Source organism: Nanorana parkeri, unplaced genomic scaffold (genome assembly GCF_000935625.1).
Source record: "Nanorana parkeri isolate BGI_ZX_2015 unplaced genomic scaffold, ASM93562v1 scaffold152, whole genome shotgun sequence".
NCBI classification, from domain to species: Eukaryota; Metazoa; Chordata; class Amphibia; order Anura; family Dicroglossidae; genus Nanorana; species Nanorana parkeri.
The window spans coordinates 288483-301216 of record NW_017306420.1 but is presented as its reverse complement, the minus strand read 5'-3'; the positions used below and the strand labels follow the sequence as shown (position 1 = coordinate 301216).

Sequence of the window (12734 nt, the reverse complement as noted above, 5' to 3'; positions counted from 1 at the left end):
CAGCAAAGAGAAGGGAAACAACCATGGATTACAGTAAGGCACACATTACAGTATTGTTTTATGTTAAAACATCTGAGGGTTTAATGTCACTTTACATTCCCACAGTGAACAATTCCAGATAAAACACAGATGTGGCTTGACCTGGCTGGGGGTCTTAGAGATTGATTTACTAAAGACAAATAGGCTGTTGACTTTGCAAGGGAATTATCACTCTGCACAGGAAGTATCTCTTAGCTTAGCAAATGAGGTGAATGTCTACTGACTTCCATCATCCAATCATATGCAAGCAAAAATACTTGTTTTAATATATTTTCCTCTTATGTCATTGGATATTCCTTGAAGAGTGAATTTTCTTCACATTCACTAAGCTAAGAGAACATTATTTTGCAAAGTGGACAGCCTATCTGTTTTTAGTGAATCAATCCTATAAAGTGTATTTAAACTTCAGTCTTTAACACAGACAGAAGAAGCCATCAGCCAATGAGACCCAGGAACTTTAAACCAGAAGAGTGATTTCATGAAGGGGGAGAGGTGAGTGACTAATCCCTGCACATTCAACATAACAGTGTCTTATGTAGTTGCTTTCAAATTGATATTGAGCCACTTCAGATATATTTATTGTTTCCTGTGCCACTAATTCAGCATAGAATTGGGTAGAAAGCTCCACACATGCTCCAGGTGGGTTTCGGTACCTGGTAAGTTGAACGGCTTCTGCTGGCGGGTGCATTGTGGGGATGGGTGAAGAGGAGAGGGTGGGGTAGCGCTGGGGGGAAGCGGAGGAGCAGGTGAGGACGGTGTGGAGGATGTCGTAGAGGAAGGGTTGCTGCTGGAATCTGGCTGGTAGGGCACTGGAATGTGGTCCTGGGAAAACAAAAGAGATAACACATTGGGAAGCAGATGAGAGGAGAGCAGACGTACTGTGACATAAAGGTCAATATCCATAAACTACCTCCTTCATGAAACAAACATGTAGAGGCATGGCAATAATCACTTTTCCTGCACTGTTGTACACAAACATGAGAGTAGCCATTGTGAAGAATATATAGTGAACAATGCCAGAGGCAACCAAATACTCATGCGTCCTACAATACAAGCACCGTGGAATCTTCTAAGATGCATTGGCACTTGGAGATTCACCCTTATTTAAACATTTCATGTTCCTCTCTAATATTTACACCCACTTTTATGTAGCCATAGACTTAATGGAACCAACCACCATAAGCTATAAAGCCCAGGAAACTTAGACACAAGCATTGATTGATCTTTAATAACCTACCTCATTGTTCCGGAGAAGGATTCACTTTTAGTTTGATTAGTAAATCATTTTTCAATATGACCATCTATATTCCAACAATCCTCAACTCATTACTCCTCTATCCCACGCATTATCTCAGTTTTCTTTGTCCTCCCCCTCACCAGTGTTTGTTTGTTGTGATATTACCTCATTTTATTTATATGTAACGACACAATGCCTACAATCTCTTCATACCATCTGGAAAAAGACTGTTAGCAGATGGCCTTGCCGTCATACAGTTACTTGGTACCATAAAAGATATGAACATTGTGCCCTCAGCACAACCCCCTAAGTCCTTCACCCACTGAGCTCACAATAATGGGAGCACAACCTGGCCCTTGTGACCCTCACTACATTTACCGATAACCATGTTTTTCAGTTAGTAACCTTGAGCAATGAATTGGTTCTTGTACTCTCATAGCAATCCAACTATTAACACAGTTATAGTTTGAACTATTGAGAAAGTTACTGTATTTATACAGTTTAAATGACTCAATCTTAAGTGTAAGCTTTATGGTTATAATATATGATCCTTAATGTTGTGGAGGTGTTGGTAAAGGTACTGAACATTTCTATTTTTCAAACATATATTAATAATTAAGATAGAATAAAGGGTGTATTTCATGTCTAGGGAACAACTTTAAACATAAGTTTATTGTCTAAGGGACATAATATTTCTAAAACAATCAGTAGCACATTTGCGATCTGGGCAAAAATTCTTAAAATTTTCAGGCCACATATGAAATATTTACAATATGGAAATTATATACCCAGCAAATGTGACTTTTGTGCTGTCCAAACTCCCCTTTTTCTCAGCTGAAGGCTGAGAAAAGAATGTGCAGAGTAGGGGGACTTTTGCTACCTGAGTAGGGATCCTGAATTGAAGACCAGACCTCCACGGGACATCATACTGTACACCACTAAATATTACAAATAAGTTTAGTTAAATCAAGAATGTTTATTTTGAAAAGGTTGTAAAACATGTGGGTTTTTGAAAAGTTTCCAAACATGGTAAACTGATTACTAGTTTACCATTGAGAGAATGGCCACCTATTGCCATTCTTGGGGGTAGGTACAGTAGGTGGCACTAAACCCCCCACCCATGCCAGCACTTGCTACTGGGAACGGGAGAATCTGAAAAGCCCAATGCTCATTAATACAGGCTGCACACTTATAGTATCTTGCCATGGTATACCAGCACAGTGTGCTTATACACTTGGCATTGTATTAACACATTTTTTATTTTTAACTACTAGCCAAAAAAAAATATTTAGCCAGTTTTCCAATCCAGACATCCCTGTCAAAAAAAAAAAAGTCACTATCAAACCTCCCATTTCTCTACTGCAGTTAAAGCAAAACAGATTTGTCAAGGACTGCCTTAGCCAGTGACTGAATAGTCATAGAAGAGCAACACACTGATAAGGCCACTCATGTACTCTCGTAGGCAGTGGCGGAGCTAAGGAACAAAGGGCCCTGGTGCAAGATTTTTTTTTTGCCCAATAAACCAACATACACACCGCTCTCCTTTCGCAGCGCTCGGCCGGCTGTCACTTTCTCTCCTCCCCGCTGGGACACAGAGCAGCGCCCAGCGGGGAGAAAAGAAAGCAGGGATGTGCCGCTGTTTCGGCAGAAAGATTGCACTTTCGGCTGTAGGCTCCCTGTGTCAGGCCTGATTGGTTTGCAGTGCTGCCCCTTTCTGAATCATGTTGTGCAGAGAACTATTAAACACAATAGACTAAGGTACTATTAACCAGCTGTGAACAATGGGCATACTACAGACACCCAAAAAAGCTTAGCCGAAGTATGAAGGGCATTTGCTGTACGCCCTATCTTGACCTTAATGCCCCCCCTCACTTGCCAGGAATTCTACAGCTGTTTTAAATACATAGAAACTTCTGACTGTCAAGATAATAACCTGAAGTTTCTTTGGAAATACAGCTGCTGTAAAAGGTGCTGTGGTCAAAAAAACAACCTTCTGGCACAGTGATTATAAATGATGTTTAGATACGAGCGCAAATTGTTTTTTTTTTAAAAAGGCTATATATTTTATTTGTAAATGACTTTGCAATGCTTTGTACTAGAATATAATTTTAGTGCCATTTCAAAGAGGTCAAATTATAAAATAAAATGTCTACTTGTTATCTACAGTAACACTAATTTATTTTTTAACTAGCACAGATCAAACTAGATGCAAAGTGCATTTTTGTAACATTTTGATACATTTTTGTATATGGACTGTATAAAAGTTAAAATCACTTTTGCAAGACAATATCGTCAAAAGCAATCCCTGTTTTGGCTAAACAAAATAATATATGTATTCATTTATTATCTTATGTAATGACAAAGCTATTGCTGAAAAACCAGATCCACAGCAGAAATGTAAACATTGCTCTGGTCCATAGAGGGTGTACACGAATGAAAGCTGGTGAAAAATAACATGTATTATATTTATGTATATCTTGAGCCAAAACTTTTTTCTTTGTAGTTCTTGGAAAAGTTAAAAAAAAAAAACATTGAGATTTATTTTTGCTGGTTATGTCCCACTGATGAGATTTCCCTTTACTTCCTGTGCTGGAGATAAAGCAAAGTGAGAGGCAAAGTCCCTCACAGAGACAGCTGTCATCATAAAATACGTCCTCATTCTAAAGGGTCTATTCACTAAGCTGCCGTAGGCAGCCGAGTGACTAACCGACCCCAAGCGAAGTGAGCCGAACGCTGTTCGGCTATTCATTTCAGGCTGTTACAAAATTGAAATAGCCAATAGGAATCTAGCAATGCATTCCTAGCATGCCAAAGGCTGCGATGTCAGAAGAAAAAAAAAAACAAACAGAGCAGGGAAAGGTTTACTCTGCTCGATCGAGCAGGGTGAACCTTTCTGGGAGAAAGTGTTTCTCTCCTGGGCAGCTGGGACCCTATTAGACTCCCAGAGCGTCCGGGGAGGAATGACAGATGGCGTTCCTGGTTACCAGGTTGGAAGGATCAGCAAAGCTTCGGCTAGATCCTTTGGCAGCTTAGTGAATAGACCCCTAAGATTTCTTCTGTACCAATGACAACTATACATTTTTGCTTTTTAACATTACTTTCTTCCCCCAATAACAAGGGGCACCAGGATAAAATGAGAGGGTGAATCTTTTCAGCCAGGAAAAAGAGTTGCATCTCTCTTTTTGGTTATAAACTGCACTATATCAGTTTACTGCTGCCGCGCTATGACCAGATCTATGATATTGTTAGATGATATCTTTTTCCTACCTAGTTTTTCCAAACAAGGCCCTCAGCTGAGGAAGGAGCCTCTGTCTATCCTATCATTATAAGTATTACCCTCAGCAAAGTTTTTTTTTACTCTTGATCTACTCCAGAGCCAACACAAAACCACACTTCAAGTAGATTCATTATGTATCTGGATTTTTGGAACCTAAGTCAAACCACTGAACTCCCTCTACCTGTAATACAAACACATGAACAGCACAGGATATTTTAATTATGTGTTTTAGTTATGTGATTACAAACTGGAGTACATTTGTTATTAGTACCTCCTACCATTTTCTCCTTTTGCATGAGCTTTTAAAATCAACAGTAGCATATTTTTGCTTGCACTGTTATTACAGCAGTGTGTATTGGGTGGACATACAGATGCAACGGAAAAAAACAGATCTAAGGATATTGAGATCTGGAGGGCTAGAGAAAGTAGCTAGAAGAGACAACATACTCAGATAACGGGTAATATAGTCTGAAGGCACTGGAAAGTTCAGTGCTTCCGATCGTGATATGACCATGAGTCGTATTTTACATTATAAATGGGAAAAACATGCAGTAATTGCCATGACTGGCACAAAACAAATCAATGTAATGCAATCAGGCCTGTATTTCCTGTTATCTGTTGCGTGGTGTGGATGTGTGTATTTTTCATTTGTCCCTGACTCTATTCATCTGTACAAATGGATTATTATCTGTGCCAGGCCTGTACATTCTCCCGCATGTATATCCATATGCTTTTGCTATTGATGCTGACAACAGAAATAAATATGATCAGCTCACAAGGCTTTCTAGATTAATCCCCTCTTTGCTATACTTTACTAAACAAACCAGGACTTAAACCAATAACCAAATACACTTCTCTAAAAGGAGAAATGACTTCTGGGTAAATGTAATTTTAATTGGCAGGTCTGCCATTTTCTCACATACAAAGTTTTTGGACCTTTGCTGATTTAGCTAACACATTAATTGACCAAATTGTTGTAAATTGCTGTAGTTCCACAGGTGGGTATTGTTAGTCAAAAAAGATCACGTGATACTTAAAGTGAACCTGTCATCAGTATTGAAGTGGGTGTTGGGCTACAAGCTACAGGTCTGTCAGATAGGCAGTCTGAAGGCTAACTAAAAGAGCTTGTACTGCAGGCTGACAATGCAGCTGCTAATTGTAAGGCAGTGACTTACCACTGTCAACCTAGAATAAGTAATGATAGTGGCAGGATCTTCAAGTAAGAAACGTTGCGCTGCTCGTTGGTTTTGTCATGACAGGGAGGGCTGCATACTGTACATTTAAAAGTACATAGTAGAATACAGGTGAAACTCGAATAATTAGAATATCGTGCAAATGTAATGGCAGTAAGTGCTGCAAAAGGGGCCCAAACCAAGTACTGAGTACATATGCATGCTTGTACTTTTCAGAGGTCCGATATTGTTCTATGTACAATCCTTGTTTTATTGATTGCATGTAATATTCTCATTTTCTGAGATTGTGGATTTGGGGTTCTTGGGGTTTTCATGAGCTGTAAGCCATAATCATCACAATTATGACAAATCACGGCTTGAACTATCTTGATTTGCATGTAATGAGTCTATCTCATATATTAGTTTCACCTTTTAAGTTGCATTAGTGAAATAAATTAACTTTGCACGATATTCTAATTATTCGAGTTTCAACTGTATGACCAAATAATCAATGTCTCATGAGAGACCTCAGAGCAGTTTAAAAACTCCTAGAAGTTAAATGATCTGCATACAGATATGCCAAAACTTGAGGAGCACATACGTTTTTTTTTACAAGAAGTAAAAGAATCTGCAGGCACTTTCAGGTACCAATGATAGGATAATTACAAAAGATTCAAGGGTTTCAGTGAATCAAAGTGACAGAATCTCCTGATAGTCTCCTGCTCAATACCTTCCCCATGCTCCCCTCCTGCCCCTTTCGCCTGCCTGAACCCATAAAGAAAGCCTTATTTATGCATATTTAAGCTTATGCAGAGCTAATGACCTTCCCTGCATTCATGTTCTCAGGCCTGGCGATTGACAACTGAGTGGTGAGTACTGCTTTGTGGGCAGAAGGGAAGAAGGTCAAATGTTTCCCCATATTTGGAAGAACTGGTTATTTCACATGTTGCGGAAGGCAAACAGAGTTGTGAAGGTCAGTATGAACATGGATAGGGGGAGGTTACTTTGCCCTGAATAAGTAGTGACTACACAAGTTTAATTGAAATTAATGACAGGCTTGCTTTAAAAACTCAGGTATTTCAAGCCTGTATTCCGGTACAGACCTGTCCTGTAAAAATAGCATTTAGATGCCATTCACCACACCCATGGTGCAGTAGCACACATGGTACCACAGCAGGCATTAGCACAAAATTTACGCATTAGCGCATCATGATGCCATTAATTTTGAATGGCAGCCCAACCAACGGTTAGCGTGCACCTGTGCACTATCTGTGTCATGAAAAGTGCAGCAAGCACTTCTTTTCCTTGCTTTAACACAGTGTAAATGCATGTGTTGCAGCATGGTGTGTGATGGTGTGAATGAACCCTTACTTAAGCATTATTATTTTTTTTAGCAGGGGCTCATGCAGCAGCAGCTAGGCTGCATAAAGTCTATCTTATACTGAGTACCACAGTAAAATCAACAGTTATATGTGTTGATTGGCATTTATCCACCAACATTTCTGGTCTACACATTCACTCTCAAGTCCTCTAAAAGCTAAATAGAAAAAAAAAAAAATATATATATAGATATATAGATATATAGATATATATCTGAATAAGTTATTTTGATTCAAAATGTGTAAAATGTTATGTTAGGGTGTGTATAGTAGCTTACCTTATTTATTTTGTTGGTTTTGGGAAGGGTTTGGCTGACATGAAGGTCTGAATACCGTGGAGGTTTTCTCAAAGGATTGTTGATGTCACATGGTACAGATTCGGTCCTAACTAGCCGCGCTGAAATTAGAAATAATAATGAAGTTTATTGTTAAATGATGCTGGAGGACAAGTCAAATGTACCATTTATGTGAAAAGAATTCTAACAAATGACAATTGGACCTTTATCGCCTTTCTTTGGGAAAAAGGCTCATCATTCACTGCAAAAGTGGCAAAAATATGGGCCAACATCAAGAGTATTTATGGCTACATCAATGAGAGAGGCTGTTCCATTTATCTATATTAGCAAAGCACATAAACACTTTAAGAGTAAAACAAGGGCATGACTTCTAAAAAAAAAAGTTTGTTTTATTTGTTAATTCTAACAGGAGAACTGACACTTACCTCCTCGGTGTATAATTAGTAAATGACATGGAGGAGCCTCTTTGGTGCATTTATTGTGGCACTTTAACCTAACAAGGAGACAGAAACAAACAGATACATAAAATGAGAGAGAGAGAAAATGTGAGAGAGAAGGAGAAATAAATTAATAAGCAGAACACTGGAGGATTCCAAACTTCATGTATCTCGTTATTAAGATATAATCATTATTACTATTGCATGTTCCCCAAACACCAATCAGATTCAAACCTGCCCAGCCAGAATCTGATTGGAAACTGTAGAGAAATAGTGTCAGTCTTTCGTACCGACATGTTAATTATACATAAGGCCACGTTTAGGCCATCTTTCCTGGCACACCACACTTTATTTCCCAATAGTGTCAAGGTTCAGTAGCCTGAAAATTCAGGTATCAAACCTTCATTCATGCGGACAATAAAATATGATCCATTCACCATTCACATTTCAGAATAAATCATATACACATTTCTAATCTCAGTGGGGAAAGGTGAATAAATATGAGCTAGAGGATGCATTTCTAAAAACTGTTCCACAGAATAATTTCGTAGAAAAAGTAATTCTGCACACAGTAACCAATCCATTTCTGTCATATTTCCAATTCAGGATAGAAAATGAAAGCAAATATCCCAGCAACATTACTTACCTTAACATTCATAGTCACCTACAAAACAGCATTCATGAACATTCTCCGATTTAACTCACAAGTTAGGTGTTTGCACAAAGTAATACCAGATGTGCAGTGATGGGTTAGAAATAGGCAAGGCACTTCCAGCTATACGAGTGCCTGCCAGTGACGTGCGGTCAGGGGAGGCAGGTGAAGCAGAGCCTCACCTGGTATTATGGAGGAAAAAGCTGTCAGCTTCAAGTCTGAATCTGACAGCTTTTTCTCCAATCAGATCGGCTTAATATGTTACAGAGCAGGTATAGACTCCCCGCTGTGCAACCTGTCCTAGATGGACAGGCAGTGCTGCATCCGGCTTTTGGCAGGTAGTTAGGTTACACAGCAGCGGGCTTCACCTCTACTCAGTGTTAGAGCTCTGTGGATGGTTTGGGCCAATGTCAAAGCGCCATTGGTCCAAGCTGTCCAATAAAACATTTTTTAAAAACCCCCACTGAGGGCATTGATCTCGATGCCTCAGCAGTGACGAGCAAGCGAGGGAAAGGAAGGCTCCTGCCTGTCTCCTCCCTCCCTCCTTCAGACTCGTCTGTATGGGGGCTGAGTGGGATATGGGTGGGGCTTCCGTGTGCTGGGGCGGGGCTGTGGAATGCCTCACCAAGAAGCGAAGGTACCGCACGTCACTGGTGCCTACAGGATATCAGTGCACCTTCTATAATCAAATAGCTTCACAAGAGAAAAGGATGTCAATTAAATACATCACTGGGCAACAGATCCAGACTCAGAGGAATATCTGAAAACCGCAAAACTTGAACACAGGTCTCTCACAACCCATAAAAAGACTCTTAAAGCCCTGCTTTAATTTGCAGCCAGCAAAATATAACTACCAAATCAGACAGCAATAAACACAAAGGTAAAAGAAATGGAAAGGAAAAAGCTGTACTGTACACAGCTAATGAATACTGAGGATCAGACCAGCTGCTCAGCAGAGACGTCATGGGACCCGGGAATAGTTAAACCTATAGGACCTGGTTACAAAGGTTACATCTTTAACATAGGAAAAAGGAATATACACCAAAATAATAATAATAATAATGTATATGAAAAATTATTGAATATATTATAGTAAAATGTTGTACACGCAGAGAAATGAGGTCCATTTTTTTTAAGTTCAAAAAGTTAAAAATCAACAAACTCATGAATGCATAACAACTCATTTATGTCTATCAGAATAATGAAAATAATTCAGCTTATGCTATATATAAATATACTGTGTGTGTGTGTGTGTATATATATATATATATATAGATAGAGAGAGAGAGAGAGAGAGAGAGAGAGAGAGAGAGTTGAGAGAGAGAGAGGGGGGCCCAAACCATGAAATGTAATTTTAGATCTAATTTTCCATCTACCTGTGTATGGGTGCCCCTGACCTTGTATTGTTTTTCACAGCTCAGTCACCTAACTTCTACAATATATGTTGCAGGGTGACACTTCTATTTTTAACTTTTTTCTCAGATATCAAATGACAGGAAGGGCTAGATTAACATAGGGGCGGGTGGAGCTGCCACTCCAGGTCTGCCCCTGCAAATAGGCCTGGCCGACCCGGATCGCCTCAGTATCCGGGTCGGTGACTGGCCACAATCAGGCAGCAGTGGCCCTCTATTCAGGCATATTAGAGGGCTGCTCGCTCCTCACTAGGGCCCCGAAAGGCCCCAGCGAGCTTTCTAATATGCCTGAATATCCCTACTGACCAGCCAGAGCCCGCACTGACCACCCAGAGCCCCCACTGACCTCCCAGAGCCCGCACTGACCACCCAGAGCCCGCAATGACTGCCCAACGCCCGCACTGACCGCCCAGAGCCCCTACTGACCACCAAAAGCCTGCACCCAGAGCCTGCACTGACCACCCAAAGCCTGCACTGGCCACCCGGAGCCCGCACCCAGAGCCTGCACTGACCACACAAAGCCTGCACTGACCACCCAGAGCCTGCACTGACCACCGGGAGAGCCAAACTCACCCCCTAAGAGCCCGCGCTGACTACCTGAGAGCCTCACTGACCACATGAGAGCCGCACTGAACACCAGAGAGCCTGCACTGGCCCCTTGAGAGCTTGCACTGGCCACCTTAGAGCCTTAACAGCCCCCTGAAACCCTGCAAGCCCTCCTGAGACCCTGGAGACATCTGGCTGTGAACACGGAGCAACAGAGTATGTAGCTTCATAGTATTCTGCACTGCTGTATAAAGTATTGCTGGGATTTGTAGTCCTCTATAGCTGATTGTATTATTCAGCAGTGCTTAACAATGTACTGCTGGGAATTGTAGTCCTCTATAGCCAGTGCCATTCTGCATTGCTTTAAAATGTATTGCTGGGATTTGTAGTCCTATATAGTTGGTGGTATTCTGCATTGCTGTGTAATGCATTACTGAGATTTGCAGTTCTCTACAGTTGGTGGTATTCTGCATTGGTGTGTAATTTATTGCCTGGATTTGTAGTCCTCTATAGTTGGCTGTATTCTGCTTTGCTGTATAATTTATTGCTGAAATTTGTAGTCTCTCTACAACTTGGGAGTCAGTGGCAGATCTGCCAGGCTCATAGCTGCAGCCAGGCCCTGGTGCTCCACCACTGAGTCCAAGTTGTAGAGAGACTACAAATCACAGACCGTACAGGAGGAAGAGGGACCTGTTGACCGTCGACATCTCCATAAAAATGCCCACCGAAATCCTCAGCTAAACACTGAGTCAGGTCAGATTTGTTAGAGTATGGTCAGCTACAATATTGTGAAAGTTAGTAAACCTAGTACCGTGCCCAATGTATTAGAATGCTTGTGGTTGAATAATCAATAAGGGATAGTGGTGTTAAGATTCTAATGGCAAAACTCTGTTTAGAAAAAAAAAACTCTTAATGTCTTAATGCTATTATAATAGGTGCAAGTCATTTTGGTTATACTGACTTCCTAGAGGAAGAAATATATATTTTTTTCTTGTTAGATAACAATTCATTAGATATTCAGTAAAACAGAAGAGCGCACAGATGGTTAAGTTATATATAGATTACAGCAAATTCATTCAGTTAATTGCAAGTGACACGACTAGCACTGAAACAAGCCACGTGTTCAATGTGGCATTTGCATCCTTCTAACACATTCTATAATACGTAAAACATAATTATCCAATATGATACAATATAATTAGGGATTCGCATACACAGGCATGTGAAATCAGTCTGAGATCAGGTTGAGGTGAGTTACAGTACATACTCTTCTATAAGATCAAATTTAAAATTCAAACACTGTAAAAAATTATTCAAAACTGTCAAACAAAGACTGTCAATATATGTTGACCCCTATGCTGGCCATACCCATTGCAATGTTAAGATTTAAAGGCATACAAGAACAGATCAAAAAAGGTTGATGCAGCTTATGGGGAGGTTAAATGCAGGTTATTTGCAGGTCAGATTCAAGAATAAATTATCTCAGAAGCATCACAAATTGATTTCAGATGCAAGTGGAATGCATATCAAAGCAGGCTGCATCTGTCCATCGACACAAGCCCAAAGCCTGTTGATGCTGTTGATTGCAAAACGATTTAAAAATGGCAAGACACCTTACCACTATAAGATTTTTGGAAAATGCACAACAACTCTAGAATATTGGATTTCACCTTACTTTTAGTACCAAAAACAATAGTCACCATGACAAATAAGAAGGGTGAATCTCGCAACCAGGAACTCAGGAAGCAGTAAAACCTTTTTAAATTGCTGCAGGTTGAAACACTATAGTTGGTGAGAGATTCAATTTAACTTAAAGTACACCTATCACAAACCTGAGCATAACCAAATGTTAACTCAGTGAAGTCCACTTGGTCCAGACTTATAGGTAGTTATACACCCACTCCTGCCCTGTCAGCTTTCTAAGCTTCCCTATTGGCCAGCGAGGCCAATAACCACATTAAAAGATCAATAGGGTGCCTCAGATGGTAAAAAGGAGTTGGAGCTGAGATCAATTTTTACAGCAAAATACAAGAATTGTATTCAACTTTAGCTGCCCACATTACTGAATTTGCTGATCATCTGGTCATGCAATTTTCAATAACAGAGAAACTACAATGGTTTTAGGTCAAATTTATTTTAGTTGTTTAATTTACTATGTTTTATATAATTTTATTTTAATATTTGTTTTTACAGTAGTAGCAGCCTGCTTCATGACTGGCTTTGTCTGACTGAAACTTTCGACTGAGCTGTCCCATAAAAGATTATTCACTTGAATGAGTTCAGTAGT

General features: G+C 40.0%; 1 protein-coding gene across 1 annotated transcript in view; it reads right to left on the bottom strand.

Moving 5' to 3' along the window:
• Positions 1-12734, bottom strand: part of KSR2 (kinase suppressor of ras 2) — a 340057-nt gene that overhangs the window by 93251 nt on the left and 234072 nt on the right. The window contains exons 8-10 of the mRNA XM_018554273.1: positions 7820-7893; positions 7383-7501; positions 693-861 (exon numbers count right to left, since the gene is read on the bottom strand). Coding sequence (XP_018409775.1) covers positions 693-861; positions 7383-7501; positions 7820-7893 — 362 coding nt within the window. The remainder of the gene's footprint in view (positions 1-692; positions 862-7382; positions 7502-7819; positions 7894-12734) is intronic.